Source organism: Macaca thibetana, chromosome 7 (genome assembly GCF_024542745.1).
Source record: "Macaca thibetana thibetana isolate TM-01 chromosome 7, ASM2454274v1, whole genome shotgun sequence".
NCBI lineage: Eukaryota > Metazoa > Chordata > Mammalia > Primates > Cercopithecidae > Macaca > Macaca thibetana.
Genome location: NC_065584.1, coordinates 143,844,115 through 143,867,361, shown reverse-complemented (window position 1 = coordinate 143,867,361; position 23,247 = coordinate 143,844,115). Strand labels below are relative to the sequence as shown.

The window sequence follows — 23,247 nt, the reverse complement described above, 5'->3', positions numbered from 1 at the left end:
ATGAAGTTGGAGGACTCACACTTCTCAATTTTGAAATTTACCACAAAGCTATAGTAATCAAGACAGTGTGGCACCAGCATAAGAAAAGAATCGGGAATCAATGCAATAGAATTGAGAGTCCACAAACAAATTTATACACCTATTGCCAAGTGATTTATTTTCTTTCTTTCTTTCTCTTTCTTTCTTTCTCTTTCTTTCTTTCTTTCTTTCTCTTTCTTTCTTTCTTTCTTTCTCTCTTTCTCTCTTTCTCTCTCTCCTCTCTCTCTCCTTCCTTCCTTCCTTTCTTTCTGAGATAGAGTCTTGCTCTGTTGCCCAGGCTGGCATGCGGTGGCGAGATCTTGACTCACTGCAACCCCTGCCTCCCAGGTTCAAGCGATTCTCCTGCTTCAGCCTCCTGAGTAGCTGAGACTACAAGTGCAGGCCGCCATACCTGGCTAATTTTTGTATTTTTAGTAGAGACGGGGGTTTCACCATATTGGTCAGGCTGGTCTTGAACTCCTGACCTCCTGATCTGTCCGCCTCGGCCTCCCAATGCGCTGGGATTACAGACGTGGCCACTGCTCACAGCCGCCAAGTGATTTTCAACTAGGGTGCCAAGACAATTTGATGGGGAAAGAATAGACTTTTCAACATATTTTGCTGGTATAAATAGATATCTACAAGGAAAATAATAAATGTGGAACCCTACCTTATACCATACACAAAAAAATTAACTAAAAATCGATCAAAGGCCTAAATGTAAGAGCAGAAACTTTAAAACTTAAAAAAGAAAATATACGCATATTTGTAACCTGGATTATGCAACAGTTTCTTAACTATGACACCCCAAACACTAGCAACTGAAGAAAAGATTAAAAATTTTTAAGTTTCAAAAGACACAAGAGAATGAAAAGACATCCCTTAGAATGGGACAGTAATGTTTCAAATCAGATATCTGATAAGGGAATTATATCTAGAATATATAATTTTTAAACTCTTACAGCTCAATAATAAAAAGACAATTACCCAATTTAAAAATGGGCAAGGAATCTGAATACTTCCCTAAAGAAGATACGGCAATGACCAGTAAGCACATTAAACGATGTTCAACACCATTAGTCTTCAGGGGGATGCAATCAAAACCACAATGAGATACCCCTTCAAACCCACTGGGATGGCTATAATCAAAAAGATAGGAAACAACTGTTAGTGAGGATGTGAAGAAATCGGAGCTCTCAGACACTGCTGGGGGCAATGTAAAATGGCGGCCATTTCCGCAAACAGTCTAGCTGCACTGTTCCTCAAAAGTTAAATATAGAGTTATCATGTCACTCAGCATTTTCATTCTAGGTACATATCCAAGGGAAATGAAAACCTATGAGCACACAAAAACAAATAGACAAATGTTCACAGCAGCATTATTTAAAATAGTCAAAAGTGGAAACAACCCAAACTTTCAACTGATGAATGGGTTTTTTAAATGCAGTACACAATGAGGTACTAGGCAGCCATAAGGAGGAATGTAGTACTGATACATGCTACAACACGGATGAACCCAGAAAACATGATTCTAAGTGTCAGAAGCCAGTCTCAAGGGAACACATTCACTTGAAATGCTCAGAAGAGGCAAATCCATTAGAGAGAGAATGTAGGCCTGCCATGGACTGGGGAACTGGGGAGGCTGGGGAAAAATGGGGAGTGACGGCTAACGGGTATGGGGTTTCCTTTTGGATGATAAAAATGTTCTGAAATCAATTGTGATGATGACTACACGACTATGTGAATATACTAAAAACCATTGAATTGTGTGCTTTAAGTAGTTGACTTATATAGTACCTGAATTAGCTCTCACTAAAGCTGTTCAGAGACGGAGAGAGAGAGAGAGAGAGGAGAGAGAGAGAAAGGGGGCCATCTATCGGGCCTTCAGGTCTGATCAAGTCCTGTTTAGAACATGGTATGCCACGTGAGCTAAATGTGTATCTCACCTCCATAGAGAACTTACCTTTGCCCTTCTGAGCTGGATTTACAGCGAAAAAAATCAAGGCCCTTTTGCTACTAATTACATCACCAATGGACCCATAAAAACTATAAAATTAAATATGAAATAATATAGCAATCTAGTAACTTAAGAATACCACTTAAAATGTTCATAGCTCTCCAATATAATTCATAATCACTACAAGAAAGACAAGAAGCTTTTCCAAAGAATTTTTATTTCACATGAATTCATTTCAACAATCAAGTCTCATCAGCATTCCAGGCAAAAGACTAATATAGCTAAAAAACAAATCAAAAATATCCAGTACTCATAACAAACATTTTTTATGCCTTTAGAGTGAAAGTTTTTGTTACAGGAAAGGAACAAGTTGGATAGAGAAGTTGATAAGAAACTGAAGAGTATAAGATTCCTGAAAGTATTTTAAAATAATTATTCTACTTTGTATTAGAACCAGCATCATAAGGACAATGTCACTGCTCTTGCCCCTGAGATGATACAGCTACCAGTGGTTGCAGGCCCTGTTCATCGCATGCAGGGCACCAAGCCTCTCACATGTATTCCATCACTTGATCTTCATCTGCAACTCAAGCGGGTATGAAGATCCTCAAAGTCCTCCTAGAGTCCCTACTCTGTCGTGTAGCTCTCCAGTTCTTCTAACTCCCTGCTGTTCTGAGAGGTATCACAGAGCTGGTATTTCTTTTAAGCCGAACTCCACAAATGAAGAGTTAAGGTTTTCCAGTCCTCTTACAGTGAGTTTCCAAGGTCATTTCTTCATCAAAATGGATGATGAATGTTGAGTATCTACTGTTTTCCAGAGACTGTTCCAGGCACTCAGCTATAGAGAGATAACACATCTGGAACCCCCCCTCCAACACAGTAAAGGCAGCAGAGTGAGGAAGACAACAGAGAGACTCAATAGAGCAGTGAGTGCTAGGAGAGCTCTATGGAGTGGGAGTGTCAGGGAAGACTCCCAGAGGGGGTGACACTTCAGCTGAACTTTAAAGACTGAAAAGAAGTTAGAAAAGGAGGAGGAGGCTGGGCACGGTGGCTCACACCTGTAATCCCAGCACTCTGGGAGGCCAAGGTGGGCGGATCACCTGAGGTCAGGAGTTAGAAGCCAACCTGGCCCACATGGTTACAACCTCATCTCTACTAAAAATACAAAACTTAGCTGGGTGTGGTGGCAGGTGCCTGTAGTCCCAGCTACTCGGGAGGCTGAGACAGGAGAATTGCTTGAATCCAGGAGGTGGAGGTTGCAGTGAGTCGAGATTGTGCCACTGCACTCCAGCCTGGGCGACAGAGTGAGGCTTGTCTCAAAAATAAAAAGAAAAGAAAAAGAGGAGGAAAAGGAATGCTAGGTACGAGAACAGCACATACAAAAGTGTAGCAATAGACGAGCATGGCTTATTCAGGGACTAACAAAGAGTTGATCACTGCTGAAAGGTACAGTGCAAGGGGAGAGAGAGGAGAGGGAGTCAACAGGGTGTCATCACCAAGGATCACACTAAGGATACTGAAGTTCATCCTATTGAGGACAGAAAATCACAGAAGGAGAGTGATCAACCTGTCCCCATCCAATCCATGCAGCCCTCTGCTATTAGACTGATCTTTACCCAGCGGACGCAAACACACATGCCCAGCATTCAAGGCCCTCGACATGTTGTCTGCACAAACGCACCCTAACACTACTCCTCCCTGCTCCAGAGGCCTTGCATGCTAGAGGTCCTTGTTCTTTCTTCCGCCCGTCTCCTTGCAGACCACCCTCATTGCCACCTCAGGCTGATGGGAAGTGCCATTTGCTCCTCAGCTCCGGTGCTGATACGTATTAATGTACTTGGCTCTTAGTCCCAGCAGAGGGCAGAAGAGGCCCATAAATACTTCGGACAAATTTGTCCCAGTCAGATAAAAATAGCCCTAGAAACAGTCCTGGTGCAGTGCTTCCCAGACTTTCCCATGCATATGAATTCAGGGCTCTTGTTAAAATGCAGATTCTAACTCAGTAGTTGCGGGGTGGGCTGGAGACAGTACATTTCTAACAAGCTCCCCGGTGATGTTGAGGCTGCTGGTCCACGCAGCACACTTTGAGAAAATAGCACTTTTCATACTGAGGAGAAAGATCTTTTTTCTAAGTTTCCAATCTTTCCCAGACCAATACTTTCAGAAAATTAAAAAATGAATAACAGAAAAAATTAAATTTCCAAAACGACATACGAACTATGTCAACTTTATATTATCGGATTCAATAAACATAGTATTACCCTATCAAGTTACAAGGTCAGCTGAGTGAGTTCTCCCATCATTTCTTCCCATGAAGACAACACCAATTGCGTAACAAAAGAAACCCATGGCGCCCTCACAACCAGGTTTAACTCCTACCACTGGATTTTATGGCCAAAGCAGGGAGGGAATGTACTAAAGGAATGCAAGGCATTTGCTTTGGGGCTTCCTTAATACATTCCCCACTATAATGGAGTTTGTAGAAAATGGTTTTTGATGAACAGAGACCCCAACATTTGAACACCTACCTTGCTACTCTTCCTCGAAGATCTCCCAAACCGGAGAGCTGGCGCATCTCCAGGGTCTTTAAGGCAGAATTAGTTCCATAGCTAATGTTGTCCCGGGCACGAATCTGCTCCTGGAGTACCTGGGCAACATAAAAAACACTAAGGGAGTCATCTAAGAATTCACATGCTTCCACAAAAGCATTTTCTACTTTTGGCAAAAATAAGAATGTTTAACTCAGTCTTTCATAAGAGACTCCTTTTCAACGGTCACCTGATGCACACTTAAACAGATAACTAGGGGGCTTAGACAGAGACCTTAGAGGCTCCTCCCAGAGCAAGTCCCTTTACTTACCATTAAAAACTAAGTTCCGGCCGGGCGCGGTAGCTCACGCCTGTAATCCCAGCACTTTGGGAGGCCGAGGCAGGCGGATCACGAGGTCAGGAGATGGAGACTATCCTGGCCAACACGGTGAAACCCCATCTCTACTAAAAATACAAAAATTAGCCGGGCGTGGTGGCGGGAGCCTGTAGTCCCAGCTACCCGGGGAGGCTGAGGCAGGAGAATGGCGTGAACCCGGGAGGCGGAGCTTGCAGTGAGCCGATAATGCGCCACTGAACTCCAGCCTGGGCAACAGAGCGAGACTCCATCTCAAAACAAAAACAAAAACAAAAACAAACTAAGTTCCTTTAGTTTTAGTATTTCTTCCTTAGTAATGAAGCCATTTTCTTTTTCTTTTCCTTTTTTTTTTTTTTTTTTTTTTTTTTTTTGAGATGGAGTCTTGCTCTGTTGCCCAGGCTGGAGTGCAGTGGCACAATCTCAGTGCAACTTCTGCCTGCCAGGTTCAAGCAATTCCCCTGCCTCAGCTTCCCGAGTAGCTGGGATTACAGGCATATGTCATTACATCTGGCTAAGTTTTGTATTTTTAGTAGAGACGGAGTTTCACCGCGTTGGCCAGGCTGGTCTTGAACTCCTGACCTCAGGCGATCCGCCCGCCTCGACCTCCCAGAGTGCTGGGATTATAGGCATAAGTCATGGCGCCAGCCGGCATTTTCTTTATAATGCAGTATTTGCTGGGTCCATAGATTGGATATGGAGTGTTTTCTTTTTTCAATATTTTAATGGCAGTTTAGAATTCCTCTTTGGGCCAGGCGCGGTGGCTCAAGCCTGTAATCCCAGCACTTTGGGAGGCCGAGACGGGCGGATCACGAGGTCAGGAGATCGAGACCATCCTGGCTAACACGGTGAAACCCCATCTCTACTAAAAAATACAAAAAACTAGCCGGGTGAGTTGGCGGGCGCCGGTAGTCCCAGCTACTCGGGAGGCTGAGGCAGGAGAAGGGCGTAAACCCGGGAGGCGGAGCTTGCAGTGAGCTGAGATCTGGCCACTGCACTCCAGCCCGGGCGACAGAGCGAGACTCCCTCTCAAAAAAAAAAAAAAAAAAAAAAGAATTCCTCTTTGATCTAAAGATATCTTAGGAATCTAAGGATTACTTAGAATTGCGGGGTTTTTTTTCATTTTCAAGCAGTTAAGTTTTTTTTTTTAGTCATTTGTATTATTTATTTCGAATTGTATTGACTTGTGATTTTATAAAAATATTCCTAACACAGTGGCTCATGCTTGTAATCTTAGCACTTTGGGAGTCTGAGGTGAAAGGATGGCTTGAGGCCAGAAGTTCGAGTCCAGCCTACATAATAATAAAGCAAGACTACATCTCTACAAAAAAAGTCTTCAACTCAGGTAAAATTTCTTCTCCTGTGTAACTAGTATTTCTTCTCCATCTGTTTCTTTTTCTCCTCTGGAACTCCTATTATGGACATGCTGGGTGTCCTGGATCTGTCCACCAAGGCTTTTAACCTTTCCCTTGTGGTTCCTCTCTCTTTGCCTTTGGTTGTAATGTCTCAGGGATTTCTTCTACTTTGTCTTGGGGGCAACTGATTGCCTCTCATTCATCTACTGACTTTGTTTTAATTTTTAATTTTTGTGAGTACACAGTAGATGTATATATTTATGGGGTATATGGGAATTTTTTTTTTTTTTTTTTTTTTTTTTTTTGAGATGGAGTCTTGCTCTGTCACCAAGGCTGGAGTGCAGTGGCATAATCTCGGCTCACTGCAACCTCCACCTCTCAGGTTCAACCAATTCTCCCTGCCTCAGCCTCTCGAGTAGCTGGGATTACAGGTGCCCACTACCACGCCCGGCTATTTTTTGTATGTTTTAGTAGAGATGGGATTTTGCCATGTTGGCCAGGCTGGTCTTGAACTCCTGACCTCAGGTGATCTGCCCACCTCGGCCTCCCAAAGTGCTGGGATTACAGGGTTGAGCCACCACGCCCAGCCATGGGCTATTTTGATACAGACATACAATGTGTAATAATCACATCAGGGTGAATGATGTATCCATCACCTCAAGTATTTATTGTTTCTATTACAAACAACCCAATTATATTTTCAGTTATTTTTACATGTACAATTAAATTATTATTGACTATAGTCACCCTGTTGTGCTATCAAATACTAGATCTTATTCTAACTATTTTTAATACCCATTAATCATCCACATTTCCACCCTACCCCCCACTATTCTTCTCAGCCTCTGGTAACCATCATTCTACTCTCTATCTCCGTGAGTTCAATTGTTTTAATTTTTAGCTCCCACGAGTGAGTGAGAACATGCGAAGCTTATCTTGCTGTGCCTGGCTTATTTCATTTCACTTAACATAATGACCTCTGGTTCTATCCATGTTTTTGCAAATGACAGAATCTCATTCTTTCTTATGGCTGAATACACTCCATTGTGTATCTGTACCACACTTCTTTATCCATTTGCCTGTTGATGGACACTTGGCTTGCTTCCAAACCTTGGCTATTGTGGATAGTGCTGCAATAAACATAGGAGTGCAGATATCTCTTCCATATACTGATTTCCTTTCTTGTAGATATATACCTAGCAGTGGGGTTGCTGAATCATACGGTAGCTCTGTTTTTAGTTTTGTGAGGTACCTCCAAAGTGTTCTCCACAATGGTTGTACTAATTTACATTCCCACCAACACTGTAGGAGTGTTCCCTTTTCTCCATATCCTTGCCAGCATTTGATATTGCCTGTCTTTTGGATAAAAGCCATTTTAACTCAGGTGAGATGATATCTCACTGTAGTTTTGTTTGTTTGTTTGTTTGCTTTTTGAGACTGAGTCTCACTGTCACCCAAGCTGGAGTGTAGTGGCATGATACCAGCTCACTGCAACCTCCACCTCCTGGGTTCAAGTGATTCTCATGCCTCAGCCTTCCAAGTAGATGGGATTACAGGTATGCATCACCATGCCAGGCTAATTTTTTTTTTTGTATTTTTAGTAGAGATGGAGTTTCGCCGTGTTGGCCAGGCTGGTCTCAAACCCCTGGCTTCAAGTAATCCACCCACCTCAGCCTCCCAAAGTGCTGGGATTACAGGTGTGAGCCACTGCACTCAGCCAATATCTCATTATAGTTTTGATTTGCATTTCTCTAATGATCAATGATGTTGAGCACCTTTTCATATACCTGTGTTTGCCATTTGTATGTCTTCTTTTGACAAATGTCTATTCCGATCTTTTGCCCATTTTTAACATAGATTATTAGATTTTTTCGTATAGAGTTGTTTGTGCTCCTTATGTATTCTGGTGATTAATCCCTTGTCAGATGGATAGTTTGCAACTATGTTCTCCCTTCACTTTGTTGTTTCTTTTGATATGCAGCAGCTTTTTAACTTAATTTGATCCCATTTGTCCATTTTTGCTTTGGTTGCCTGTGCTTGTAGGGTATATCTCAAGAAATCTTTGCCCACTCTAATGTCCTAGAGAGTTTATCCAATGTTTTATTTTAGTTGTTTCATAGTTTGAGGTCTTAGATTTAAGTCTTTTTTTTTTTTTTTTTCAACTTTTATTTTTGGTTCGGGGGTATATGTGAAGGTTTTTTACATAGGTAAACTCATGCCATGGATGTTTGTTGTACAGATTATTTCTGTAAGATAATTAAACACAACTATTGGGTACTGAGTTTAATGTGTTGTTGTACAGATTCTGTACATTAAGCCCAGTACCCAATAGTTATTTTTTCTGCTTCTCTCTAATCTTTAATCCATTTTGATTTGATTTTTTGTATACGGTATGAAATAGGGGTCTAGTTTCATGCTTCTGCATATGGATATTCAGTTTTCCCAGCACCACTTATTGAACAGACTGTCCTTTCCCCATTGCATGATCATGGCACCTTTTCAAAAAGGATTTTACTGTAGATATATGGATTTGTTTCTGGGTTCTCTATTCTGTTCCATTGCTCTATGTATCTATTTTTATGCCAGTGCCATGCTGTTTTGGTTAATGTAGCTCTGTAGTATAATTGGAAGTCAGGTAACGTGACTTCTCCAGTTTTGTTCTTTTGCTCAGGATAGTTTTGGCTTTTTTGGTATTTTGTGGTTCCATATGAAATTTAGGATTTTTTTTTTTTCTATTTCTGTGAAGAATGCCATTGGTATTTTGATAGGGATTGCATTGAATCTGTAGATTGATTTCGGTAGTACAGACATTTTAACAATATTATGTATTCCATTCCATGACCATGGAATATCTTTCCATTTTTATGAGTCTTCTTCAATTTCTCGCATCAATGTTTTATAGTTTTCATTGTAGAGATCTTTCACTTCTTCGGTTAATTCATAGGTATGTATGTGTATATATGTATATATTTATTTACTTTTATTTTTTATTTTTGAGATGGAGTCTCGCTCTGTTGCCCAGGTTAGAAGTTAGCTAACTACCACCTCTGCCTCCTGGGTTCACGCCATTCTCCTGCCTCAGCCTCCTAAGTAGCTGGGACTACAGGTGCCTGCCACCACGCCCGGCTAATTTTTTTTTTTTTTGTATTTTCAGTAGAGACAGGGTTTCACCGTGTTAGCCGGGATGGTCTCAATCTACTGATCCACCCGCCTCGGCCTCCCAAAGTACTGGGATTACAGGCATGAGCCCCTGTGCCTGGCCTATATTTATTTATTTAATTATTGAGACAGGGTCTTGTGCTGTCACCCAGGCTGGAGAGCAGTGGCGCGATCTTGGCTCATTGCAACCTCTGCCCCCAAGGCATAAGCAATCTTCCCAGGTCAGCCTCCCAAGTAGCTGGGACCACAGGCACACACCACCATGCTCAGCTATTTTTTTGTATTTTTGGTAGAGACGGGGTTTCGCCATGTTACCCAGGCTGGTCTCAAATTCCTGAGCTCAAGTAATCTGCCCACCTTGGCCTCCCAAAGTGCTGGGATTACAGGCGTGAGCCACAGCACCTGGCCAGTATTTAATTTTATTTATAGCAATTGTAAATGAGATTACTTTCTTGACTTCTTCTTCAGATTGTTCCCATTGGCATATAGAAATGCTACTGATTTCTGTATGTTGATTTTGTATCCTGAAATTTTACTGAATTTGTTTATCAGTACTAAGAGTTTTTTGGTGGAGTCTTTAGGCTTTTCCAAATATAAGATCGTATCATCTGCAAACAAGAATAATTTGACTTTTTCCTTTCCAATTTGGATGCCCTTTATTTCTTTCGTCTGATTGCTTTAGCTAGGACACCTAGTACGATGTGGAATAACAGTAGTAAAAGTGGGCATCCTTTTCGTGTTCCAGATCTTAGATAAAGACTTTCCATTCTTCCCCATTTAGTATGATACTAACTGTGGGTCTGTCATATATGGCTTTTATTATGTTGAGATGTGTTCCTTGTATACCTAGTTTTTTGAGGGCTTTTCTCATGAAGGGATGTTGAATTTTATCAAATGCTTTTTCAGCATCAGTTGAAATGATCATATGTTTTTAGTCTTTCATTCTGTTGATATGATGTATCACACTGACTGGTTACATATGTTGAACCATCTTTGCATCCCTGGAATAAATACCCCTTGGTAATTATGAATGATCTTTTTAACGTGTTGCTGAATTCCGTTTCCTAGTATTTTGTCGAGGCTTTCTGCATCAATATTCAATGGGGATATTGGCCTGTAGGGTTTTTTTTGTTTTTTTTTTTTTGGTTTTTTTTTTTTTTTTTTTTTTTTTTTGCTTCTTTGTTTAATTTCTGTACCAAGGTAATACTGGCCTCGTAGAATGAGTTTGGAAATATTTCCTCCTCTTCTACTTTTCAGAATAGTTACAGTATGATTGCTATTAATTCTCTTTAAATGTTTGGTAAAATTTACCAGTGAAGCCATTGGGTCCTGGGCTTTTCTTTGCTAGGAGGCTTTTTTATTATGGCTTCAATCTCATTACTTGTTACTGGTCTGTTCAGGTTTTGGATTTCTTCATTATTCAATTGTGGTAGGTTGTATGTATCCAAGAATTTATCCATTTATTCTAGGTTTTCTAATTTTTTGGCATATAGTTGCTCATAGTAGCCTCTAATGATCCTTTGAATTTCTGTGATACTGGTTGTAATGTCTTCTTTTTCATCTCTGATTTTATTTAGTTGGGTCTTTTCTGTTTTGTTCTTAGTCTAGCTAAAGTTTGTCAATTTGCTTATCTTTTCAAAAACCCAACTTTTTGTTTCATTGATTTTTTTGTATTGTTCTCATTTCACTTATTTCTGATCTGATCTTCATTATTTCCTTTATTCCACTGAGTTTGGTTTGCTCTTGCTTTTCTGATTCTTTAAGACATATCCTTAGATTGTTTATTTGAAGATTTTCTTCTTTTTTGATGTAGGCACTTACAAACAAACTAACAAACAAGCAAAAAGAAAACTAGTAAAAACTCTATACTTTATTTTCACATATATATATTACATATATATTCAGAAGTGCTGCTAAATCTATACTTTAACATCATCTCTACACTTTTTCACTTTTCATTGTTTCTATTCATATCTTATTGTACTGTCTATGTCTGGAAAAGTTATTATTTTTGGTTGGTTCATCTTTTCATCTTGCTATTTAAGATAATGAATAGTTTACATACCACAATTGGAGTATTATAATATTCTGGGTTTTTCTGTGTACTTACTATTACCAGTGAGTTTTGTACCTTCAGATGATTTCTTATTGCTCATTAACATTCTTTTCTTGCATGTTGAAGAACTCCTTTTAGCATTTCTTGTAGGACAGGCCTGGTGTTGATAAATCCCTCAGCTTTTGTTTGTCTGGGAAAGTCTTTATTTCTCCTTCATGTTTGAAGGATATTCTCACCAGATACACTATGGTAGGTTTTATGCTAAGTGTTTTTATCCTTTAGCACTTTAAATATGTCATGCCACAAGTCTGCTGCCAAACATATTGGAGCTCCATTGTATGTTGTTTCTTTTGTCTTGCTGCCTTTAGGATCCCTTCTTTATCCTTGACCTCTGGGAGTTTGGTTATTAAATGCCTTGAGGTAGTCTTCTTTGAGTTAAATCTACTTGGTGTTCTATAACCTTCTTGTGCTTGAATTTTGATTTCTTGTGCTTGAATTTTGATATCTTTTGTTTGGTAAGTTCTCTGTTATCCCTTTCGATAAACTTTCTACCACTATCTCTCGCTCCACCTCCCCTTAAAAACCAGTAACTTCTAGATTTATCCTTTTGAAGCTACTTTCTAGATCTTGTAGATCTTGTGCATCATTCTTTTTTCATTCTTTTTTTTCTTTTGTCTCCTCTGACTGTGTATTTTCAAATAGCCTGGCTTCAAGCTCACTAATTCTTTCTTCTGTCTGATTAATTCTGCTAACAGACTGATGCATTCTTCAGTATGTCACTAGCATTTTTCTGCTCCAGAATTTCTGCTTCTTTTTAATTTTCTCTTTCTTTCTGTCTTTCCCTCTATCTTCCCTTCCTTCCTTCTTTCCTTCATCCCTCCCTCCCTTTCTTTCTCTTTCTTTCTTTCTTTTTCTTTCTTTCTCTTTCTTTCTTTCTTTCATCTTTCTATTGTAGCTCTGAGGCATTTTGTTACAAAAACTTAGTACTCATATACATAAACTAATATGAACTTAAAATTCATCATACATTTACTTCATTTTTTAGCTTGATCTTCTAGTAAATCTTTAGCTTCACTGATTTTGGCTGCTATATAAGGAGATCCTCCTTTGTCAGGATTATTTAAAAGCATAATTCATTGATAAGCATCTCTTATTTTCCCTTTATTGGCAGTAGGGCTTACACCTAGTATTAATGCTGCTTCCCATTTTGTCATTTTGGGTTCAAACCCACCTCTATAATAGCCACCACTGAAGGCAGATTTTGTTAGGCTTTGAAAAACCTGTTTTACTTGAGGCTCCATATGCTTCATGGCTTGCAAAACATAACAGCCTGCAAATCCTGCAGCAGCAATGGTCAGTCCAACTGCTACCACTGTACTGGCTATGGCTCCAGCTGGGCTCCCTTGCTTCCTCCAGGAGCACAGCTCATCCCAGCTCCTCTTTCTCTCTCTTTCCTTCCTTCCTTCCTTCTTTCTTCCCTCCCTCCCTTCTTTCTTTTTCTTTTTTTCTATTTCTTTCTTTTCCTTTCTCTCTCCCTCTCTCTCTCTCTCCTTCCTTCCCTCCCTCCCTCCCTCCCTCCTTTGTCTCTCTCTTTCTCTTTCTTTCTTTCCAGAAGGATGGAGTGCAGTGGCACAATCTTGGTTTACTGCAACCTCTGCCTTCTGGGTTCAAGCAATTCTCCTGCCTCAGCCTCCTGAATAGCTGGGATTACAGGCACCCGCCACCACACCCAGCTAATTTTTGTATTTTTAGTAGAGATGGGGTTTCACCATGTTGGCCAGGCTGGTCTCGAACTTCTGACCTTAGGTGATCCACCTGCCTTGGCCTCCCAAAGTGCTGGGATTACAGGTGTGAGCCACTGCTCCTGGCCAATAATTTCAATTTCTTTGTTAAATTTATCTGATAGGATTCTGAATTCCTTCTCTGTGTTATCTTGAATTTCTTTGAGTTTCCTCAAAACAGCTATTTTGAATTATCGATCTAAAAGGTCACATATCTTTGTCTCTCTGGGATTGACTTCTGGTGTCTTATTTAGTTAATTTGGTGAGGTAATGTTTTCCTGCACGGTCTTGATGCTTGTGGATGTTAGTCAATGTTTGTACCCATCCTTCTTGGGAAGGCTTTCCAGATATTCAAAGGGACTTGGGTGTTAAGTAATCTAAGTTATTCGGTCACGAAAACCATATCTGCATTAGGGGGTACCCCAAGCACAATAACACTGTAGTTCTTGCATACTTGTAGAAGTACTACCTTTGCGGTCTTGGAAAAGATCCAGAAGATTTCTCTGGATTACCAGGTAGAGACTCTCATTCTCTTCCCTTACTTTCTCCCAAACAAGCAAAGTCTTTCTTTCTTTGTGCTGAGCTACCTGGAGCTGGGAAGGGGTACACAAGCACCTCTGTAGCCACCACCACTGGGACTGTGATGGGTCTGATCTAAAGCCAGCACAGCACCGAATCTTGCTCAAGGCCTGCTATAATCACTACATGGCTACCCCTATGTTCACTCAAGGCCCTAGGGCTCTACAATCAGCAAGTGGTGAAGCCAGCCAGGCTTCTGTCCTTCCCCTAAAGGCAACGAGTTCCTCCAGGCTCCAGGCAGGTCCAGGGACGCTGTCCAGGTGCCCCGGCCTAGAATCAGAAACCTTAGACATCTACCTGGTACTCTATTCTACTGCGGCTGAGCTAGTGCTGAAACCACCAAAGTCCTTCCCACTCTTCCCTCCCCTTCCCCCAGGGTGAGGAGTCTCCCCGTGTCCACCACATGCCCACAGGGAATAAAGTCAGGCTACTGCCATTGTTCACTTGAGGCCCAAGGGCTCTTCATTCAGCTTGTGGTGAATCCTGTCAGGCCTGGGACTCACCCTTCAGAGCAGTGGGGCCCGCATTTAGCCCAGGGTACATCTAGAGATCCAAGAGTCCAAGAGCCAAGGCGTGGAGTCAGGGACCCCAAAAGCCTGCTTGGTGCTCTTCTCCACTGTGGCCGAGCTGGTACCTAAGCCAAAGACAAAGTCCCCTTTACTTTTCCCTCTGCTTTTCTCAAGCAGAAGGAGTCTCTCCTGACAGCCACCACAGCTGTGAATGTGTAGAGGCACCCCTAAAGCCAGAATGTCTCAGACTCTTACCCAAGGCCCATGGCACACTACTTGGTTATCACCGCTGGTTGGCCGCCCTGCATTCCAAAACAGCGTCCCATAAACACTGCACTCTCCCTCCCCAAAGCACACAGGCTCTCTCTGAGCCACGTGGTCTGCTGGGGGGGGGGGGGGGGGGGGGGGACGGGGGAGGGGTGGTGTCGGTGATTCAAGACTGTCCTTCCTACCTCTTCAGTGCCTCTTTCTGTGACATGATGTTAAAATCAGGTATTGTGATCGCTCACCTGCTTTCTGGTTCTTAGGAAGGTGCTTTATTTTGTAGATAGTTGTTAAATTCGGTGTTCATGTGGGGAGGGCAATTGGTGGAGGCTTCTATTCTGCCATCTTCCTCTGCCCTCCTGTCCATCTACTGACTTTTAGAAATTTAAGTTCAAGAAGAAATGTTATGTGACACTTGGATCTCCTTAAATGTAGGAATTATTTTTTTATTCAAGGCCTACCTGTTTTCTATTTCATCTGCACCTGTGTTAAGGGCAGTGCTTATTCTTCCTCCTTGTGGCTACGGGCCCCATTAGATGTGATGTGACTTTCCTCTCTCTATTCACTGGAGTGCCTTAAGTAGGTAGTCTTGAGAGTAGTGGAAGGGGCTTATGGGCTGGTGGTGCAGCCAGTGGGAAGCACAGGGCCTGTCTCCAGGTGAGGTACCAGGAGGATGCCTCTTTACGTCCTATTCCCTCAGCTCTCCCAGCCCAGAGGCAGTGGGGAACAAGCCCACCCTACAACCCCTCCACCCCTCCATGGGGGAAGCTCACTCACAGGTGTGAGCCTGGACCCTCCTCCTGAGACTCCTAACCATGGGATCCTGCTGGCTCCCCAGGCCTTCCTGCCTGCCTATCCCAACTGTTCAGGAAGGTGGCACCTGGATTGGGAACAGAATGGAGACAGGCACACTAAACCACCACCTTCTCTTGCCTTCTGCGTCAATCCAAGGGTTTCTTGAGATTACATTCCTGGGTATCTGCTTGTTACTATTTATTTCTAGGAATTTTGATGGTTTCTGATGTACTAACAATTTGCGGGAAATGAATAGGAAAAGCCCAAGTAGAGATGTAATTATGCTTACATAATTTGTTTTTGTGCTCCCTCTTCTTAACTATATTTTCTTTTCTTTTTTTGAAGTATAACATACATAAAGAAAATACTTGTGTATTTTTTTCCGGATTTTCAAACTTCTTAGTAAAAAAGAAAAAGAAATTAGGAATGTACATATTCTGTGTTTCCCTTAGTGGAAACCTGCTTGCGGCATTGACAGTAAAAAGGAAAATTTCACTGGGCGGTCGCAGTAGCTCATACCTGTAATCCCAGCACTTTGAGAGGCCGAAGCGAGTGGATCACAAGGTCAGGAGTTCGAGACCAGCCTGACCAACATGGTGAAACCCCGTCTCTACTAAAAATACAAAAATTAGCCGGGCATGATAGCACACACCTGTAGTCCCAGCTACTCAGGAGGCTGAGGCAGAAGAATTACTTGAACCCAGGAGGCGAAGGTTGCAGTGAGCCAAGATCGTGCCACTGCACTCCAGCCTAGGCAACAGAGCAAGACTCCGTCAAAAAAAAAAAAAAAAAAAAAAATTCACCAGAAAGAATTTAGAATTTCAAGACCTATCTATTATTTCTGTAGCTTCCAGCTTTTTCTCAATGAACCTGCTCTATGAAGAGGAATACAAACTAGTTACAATCACCTGTGAATGACAAAATGTGAGTCATCTGAATACATTCTTGCAAGGCAACTTCACATCTGACTAATGTGGTTCTGGCACTCTTCCACTGATGAGAAGGCGCTGGCAAGCTCTCATGCACTCTCTCTTAATAGGAAGTAACACCTATTAGTTAGAGTCAATAGAAAGTAACACTTATTCTTTTTCCATGTAGAGGTGCAAACCTTTGCCTATAGTAAGGCATAAGACCAGTGGTTCTCAAACATCTTTGGGGTACATAAGTCTCACCCAGATGGCTTGTTATGCACGCAAATTCTTGGACCCCATCCCCAGAAAACCAAAGCTAGAGAACGAGCCCAGTGCCTAATACACTGTATTAGACACTATAGAGCTGGGCATGGTGGCTCGCGCCCATAATCCCAGCACTTTGGGAGGCTGAGGCAGGTGGATCACCTGAGGTCAGGAGTTCGAGACCAGCCTGGCCAACATGGTAAAACCCCATCTCTACTAAAAATATAAACATTAGCCAGGTATGGTGACAGGCGCCTGTAATCCCAGCTACTCAGGAGGCTGAGGCAGGAGAATTGCTTAAACCCAGGAGGTGGAGATTGTAGTGAGCTGAGATCACGCCATTGCACTCCAGCCTGGACAACGAGAGCAAAACTCCATCTCAAATAACAGAACAAAACAGACATTATAGGAATGACAAAGGCTATAACCAATCTTATTTCATTTGAGTTGTTTTTCAATCACCAAGCAATGAAAATGGAAAGCAATTCACAAAAAAGGGGCTTTAAAAAACACATTTTAAAAAAGGTTCAACCGTTCTAGTAAGCAAAGACACAAGAAGTACAAATCATACTATTATAACATATCACTCTGGTGTGGGATGTTGATAGTGGGAGAGGCTACGCATGTGTGGGGGCTGAGAGTATACTTTCTGCTCAATTTTGCTGTGAACCAAAAAAAAATGCTCTAAAAAAATAAAGTCTATTTTTTAAAACCTCAGAAATAGCATTTTCACTTATTAAAGAAGCAAATATTTTAAATCTATAATGCTAAAAATATATCAAAAATCAAAAAGGTTTCAGCATCTTTTGCTTGCCTAAAAAACAGAAATAAAAAAGGCACAGCTGCCGGGCGCGGTGGCTCACGCCTGTAATCCCAGCACTTTGGGAGGCCGAGGCGGGCGACAATCACAAGGTCAGGAGATCGAGACCATCTTGGCTAACACGGTGAAACCCTGTCTGTACTAAAAATACAAAAACATTAGCCAGGCGTGGTGGTGGGCGCCTGTAATCCTAGCTACTCGGGAGGCTGAGGCAGGAGAATGGTGTGAACCTGGGAGGTGGAGCTTGCAGTGAGCCGAGATTGTGCCACTGCACTCCAGTCTGGGCAACAGAGCAAGACTCCATCTCAAAAAAAAAATAAAAATAAAAAATAAAATAAAAAAAGGCACAGCTGGCCTTTCCCAGTACAACTTTTCTGGAGACCAATGCCAAAAAATATATATTCATAATGTTCATAACCTTTGACCCAGTAACTCTAGTTCTTGGAATTAATATTAAAAGAAATAATAAGAAAAATGTATGCATAAAAATGTCTTCATAGTGTGATACACACGTCAAGTATTTTACAAGGTACATTATTACACAAAAACACTCAGAGGTTCACAAAGGGCTTTTAGCCAACAAGGGAAAGTGTGTACAATTTCATATTAAGCAAAAAGAAAGCATAGAAAATAAATATGGAACAGGATTCCAGCTGTGTATTAAGATGCATATAAAATACTAGAATGTGAAAGTTTTACTTATCTCTAGGGTGGGATTATGGTTTATTCTTTTTTTTTTTTTTTTTTTTTGTATTTCCCACAATGGACATACATTACTTTTATAGCCAGAAAAAAAAATGTGCTGTAAAAAAATGCTTAGAAATAAAAAAGCCCGTTTAACTCTCCAAATTCTTATGCAGATGAATAAGGTATTGCATTAGAAGTGCTCTGGGGCCAGGTGTGGTGGCTGACTCCTGTAATCCCAGCACTTTGGGAGGCCGAGGCAAGAGGATTGCCTGAGCCCAGGAGTTTGTGACTAGCCTGGGAAACATGGTGAAACCCTGTCTCTACACACATTTTTTTTTTTTAATTAGCCACGAGTTGTGGTGCACACCCCTGGTCCTAGCTATTCGGGAGGCTGAGGCAAGAGGATCGCTTGACCCTCGGAAGCAGAGGCTGCAGTGAGCCATGTTCCCACCAGTGCACTCCAGCTTGAGCAACAGAGCAAGACCCTGTCTCAAAAAATAAATGAATAAAAATTTAAGAAAGAAGTGCTTTGAAGAATACAGGAAAGAATTCTACCTGACATTAACAAAGTATTCATGTTACTAGAAAGTAATATGAAAACAGAAGGTGTTAGATGGCTTATTATTTAAATAAATTCTAGAATGAAAACTTAGAAAAGTAATTCCTCTGTAAAGTCAATAATGTTCCTGTATTTGTCATTTTGGAACAATATATCATCATGATGCATTTATTTTAAAAAAGATTACACCATTATATATGGCATTAATTCTCCGTTTTCAATTCAATTTAAGAAACTTGTTTTTTGCACACCTACTGTGTACTGGGCATCAGGCATACCTTCAGGGAGCTCAGTTGCAGCAAGAAAAACCAAAGGGTGGAAAGTGCATTGTCCAGTTCCACATAATAAACGTGCTTTACACAAGCATGGAGCAGAAGCTAGCCACCTTGAAAAAGGGACGTCCCAAGTCCTCATTTATTTTTTCAAAGACATGGCCTATCTTTAAAAAATCTCCCTTCCCAAGACAGCTTGGAATAGGGACTTCTGTGGGAGCCTCAATGTGCTGTATAATGCTGTTTATGCAAAGGTGAAGGCAACCAATCCCCTGGGACATCTAAGGCCCCCAAGACAGGCCAGTGTTGCCAGGAACCAGGAAAGAAACAGCTCTCCATATTCCTCCTTCTCCAACTCTTCCTAGATTGGGAAGGATTTGGAAATGAGGAAGTATAATTTCAAATCACCTAGAGAAAGGCCCACCTACAGCAGAGCAGGGAATTATAAGGTAGTATTCCCCTACATAGCTTTTTACCACAGTTCCAGCCTCATATATCAAATTGCCTTCTTGGCGTTTCTACCATTTGATGGAAGTCTCTCCCTCCAATAGGCAGGAAGTCCTGTCAGCTCCATCTCCAAAATCGCTCCAGAATCCATCCTCTTCTCTCCATCGTCCACCATGCCATGCCTCTCCCTGAACTCTGAAGTAGCCCCCTAACTTGTCTCCCTGCTTCAATTCTTGCTCCCCTAAAATCCTTCTCCACGAAGCAGCCAGCGTGAACTTTTTCAAACATAAATCAGTCTATATCCACAAGGACAAGGGCTTTTATCTGTGTTTTATTCACTAATGTAGCCCCAGCACCAAGAGTGTGAGGGGATTATTTAAATTCCTTGGCTGAACACTAAATAATGGCTTCCCATTTCCAGACTCTAAACTTCTTATCACAACCTTCAAGTTTCATGAGCTGCCCTTCCCCCAGCTCACAACACTCCATCCACTGGTCCCCTTTCTGCTCCTTAAACATGCCCCGCCTCTTCCTGTTTATGGCCTTGGAACCTGCACTTCCCTCACTCTGGAGTGGTCTCCCTTCGTGTCTCCTCCCTCAACACCACCACCTTGGCTTGGCTGGCCCTATATGTCATTCCATTCTCAGTTCACATGTCACCTTACTCCCTTACCATCCTTTTTTTTTTTTTTTTTTTTTTTTTTTTTGAGATGGAGTCTCACTCTGCAGTGGTGCGATCTCAGCTCATTGCAACCTCTGCCTCCCAGGTTCAAGCGATTCTCCTGCCTCAGCCTCCCAAGTAGCTGAGACTACAGGCACGTGCCACCATACCTGGTTAATTTTTGTATTTTTAGTAGAGACAGGGTTTCACCATATTGGTCAGGCTGGTCTTGAACTCCTGACTGCGTGATCTGCCCGCCTCAGCCTCCCAAAGTGCTGAGATTACAGGCATGAGCCACTGTGCCTGGCCACCATCCTTTCTAAGACAGCCACACAGTCACTCTCCATCACATCCTTTCATCAGAGCACTTGACATTGGCTAACATCACCTTGGTTACTTAGCATTGACTGCCTGTACACCCCACTAAAGTGTGCAGTAGGGAGAAGACCAGAGGCCTGTGTGCTTGGGCCATTACTGCAGCCCCAGCGCCTCTAATAATGCCTGGCTGTTAGTAGGTTCGCGAGTGATTTATCAATTAATTTAGCTCCATGTTCTAGGATCTGATCTTCCAAGTTGAAGGCTTAGAGACTATCTCTAGCTGTCCATCCTGTCTTTGGTTTAAGCTGTTATCAATCCCTTTGATTTGAGCTGTTATCAGTCTCTGGTACCCAGACATGATCAGGTCCTCAAAGAGGACTCAGACAAGCTAAAATGTACTGGAGACAGAGCAGACACCAGAACACGAATTTATTAATTTACATTGAAAAACCTCTGTCAACAGAACTGAACAAATATTCGAATTCCATTCAATTTACTGTCTTCTCCCCCGGAGTCAAGTCACACAACAAGCCAAATCTAGTGGGTAGAATGAAAACAAAATGAATTTGGATGATAATCACCAAAACCCCTCTGCTGATATACCTGTTTCAATAGAACCAAATCACAGAGCTGCAGGCTGAAATTCTCTTTTTAAGTAAAATGCGTGAAGTCCAGTAGCCAAAACTCTTCCCTCATTGGCAGTACTGGAAGCACACTGAACCAAGATCCTGTATGTCCGTCCAACTACATATTAACATCACTGTCTACGCCTCTGCTTTGCCATGTTAATAAAGCCCAATGCTGCACTCATCGCTCAAGTTCAGAAACTCCAGTAGTCCATTTGCAAATTATTAAACTAGTAAACTATGTATGATATATTCAGTTAGATGAGGGCTTGATACAGTTTCCCATAACCCAACTAGGTTAAAGCCAACATTCCAGGCCAGAAGGACATCATGAAGTTGAGCACATGGGAACTAAAGTAGGTCTGCAGATTCTAACCAGACAGGTGGCAGACCCCACTGCCTGGTTCCCAAAGGCCAGAGACACAGCTAAAGCCATAAAAAGACATGGGGGTCCAAACTACTTCCCCCAGCCATCAAACTGGCTTGGAAGGGAAAGCTTACCACCAATAAAAGGACCATGGACTGCTCACCAGGGCTTGGCTTCCAGGGATTGATAATGGCTTAAGCCAAAGACAGTATGGATAACTCAGACATGTATAATTCATAGTTGACTATATTACTTCCTCTAAATTTATAATTACGATGATCATTTGTGGAAAGTTTCTGAGGAATAAATAATTGATAAGCTTCTCCATATCACAAGGCACACTGCTAACACAGACTGTGGATGGAGACGTACTAAAACAAATTTTTCCATTTAACATTTATCAAGCACTTACTGTGTACTAGTATACAAGAGTCATCTGTTTTGACATTGGAATCTGCTGAAAGAATATGAACAATAATTATAGGGTTCTGGAAGGGGCAAGGAGACCCAGAGCCTTTGATTATGAAACATTTATTGAGCTCCTACTATGTCTTAGACATTGGTAGGTGTTAAAAATAGAAACATTAAGACTTTGTTCTAGCTCTTGAGGATCACATAGGGTAATGGTTTGATAATATATTTTACTTTTTTTCCAGTGTATAACTGTTCAGAGTCACATGATAGAAAATCATAAAGACTTATCTAGGCAAATTTGCCAAGATACAGTGTTAATATATCTCAATTTGACTAGTTCTATCAGGATCTACGAGTAAGTTCCACATCTTAAGAATGGCTTCAACTTTACTTCTGTAATATAAATTCACCTGAGGGATGACTCTAAAAAAATCAAATAACCCAGTAAAATTTTACTGCGTGAACTGAAAAACAGCTATAAACCAGCAATAATAATAATAATAATAATAATAATAATAATAAAAACCCAGGCAATTTACAGAAGATATTCATCAAGAATCTCTAAATAAAAAATACACCTTCTGCATCATTGAAATACAATTTAAATATCTTCATACCTCTGCTTTAAAACTGATACTACAAGTATCAGGTTATTTTGTTCTTTGTTTTGTTGTTTTTGCTTTTGTTTTGTTTTCTTTTTGGGGTTAGAGTCTCACTCTGTCACCTAGGCTACAGGGCAGTGGCACAAAATCAGCTGACTGTAACCTCCGCCTCCCAGGTTCAAATGATTCTCCTGCCTCAGCCTCCCGAGTAGCAGGGATTACAGGTGCCCACCACCACGCCCAGCTAATTTTTGTATTTTTAGTAGAGATGGGGTTTCACCATGTTGACCAGACTGGTCTCGAACTCCTGACCTTGTGATCTGCCCACCTTGGCCTCCCAAAGTGCTGGGACTATAGGCGTGAGCCACCGCACCAGGCCAAGTATCAGTTTTATATTATGCCCACTCTCCCTATTTATTTTTTTATTTATTTAGAGATGGAGTCTTGTTCTGTCACCTAGACTGGAGTGCAGTGGCATGATCCTGGCCCACTGCAACCTCCACCTCCCAGGTTCAAACAATTCTCCTGTCTCAGCCTCCCAATTAGCTGGGATTACAGGTACACGCCATCAGGCCCAGCTAATTCTTATATATATTTTTTTTTTAGGAGAGATGGGGTTTCACCATGTTGGCCAGGCTGGTCTCGAACTCCTGACTTTAAGTGATCCACCCACCTTGGCCTCCCAAAGTGCTGGGATTACAGGCATGAGCCACTGTGCCTGGTGCCGATTTTTATATTACTTATAAATGAAGACTTCCTTTCAGTACTTTTTAATTTTCACTCTACATCATTGTTATGGACTGAATGTTTGTGTCCTCCAAAAATTCACATGTTGACCAAGCGTGGTGGCTCATGCCTGTAATCCCAGCACTTTGGGAGACCAAGGCAGGAGGACTACTTGAGCCCAGGAGGTTGAGGCTGCAGT

General features: G+C 41.6%; 1 protein-coding gene and 1 pseudogene across 12 annotated transcripts in view; both read right to left on the bottom strand.

The window, feature by feature from the left end:
• Positions 1-23,247, bottom strand: part of FAM81A (family with sequence similarity 81 member A) — a 125,401-nt gene that overhangs the window by 27,920 nt on the left and 74,234 nt on the right. For all 11 annotated transcript variants that reach the window (XM_050796845.1, XM_050796853.1, XM_050796846.1 and 8 more), the window contains one exon: positions 4,504-4,622. In XM_050796845.1, coding sequence (XP_050652802.1) covers positions 4,504-4,622 — 119 coding nt within the window. The remainder of the gene's footprint in view (positions 1-4,503; positions 4,623-23,247) is intronic.
• On the bottom strand, positions 8,374-12,914 carry LOC126958495 (mitochondrial import inner membrane translocase subunit TIM14-like; annotated as a pseudogene). The gene has a single exon (XR_007727204.1). The product of XR_007727204.1 is annotated as a mitochondrial import inner membrane translocase subunit TIM14-like (transcript).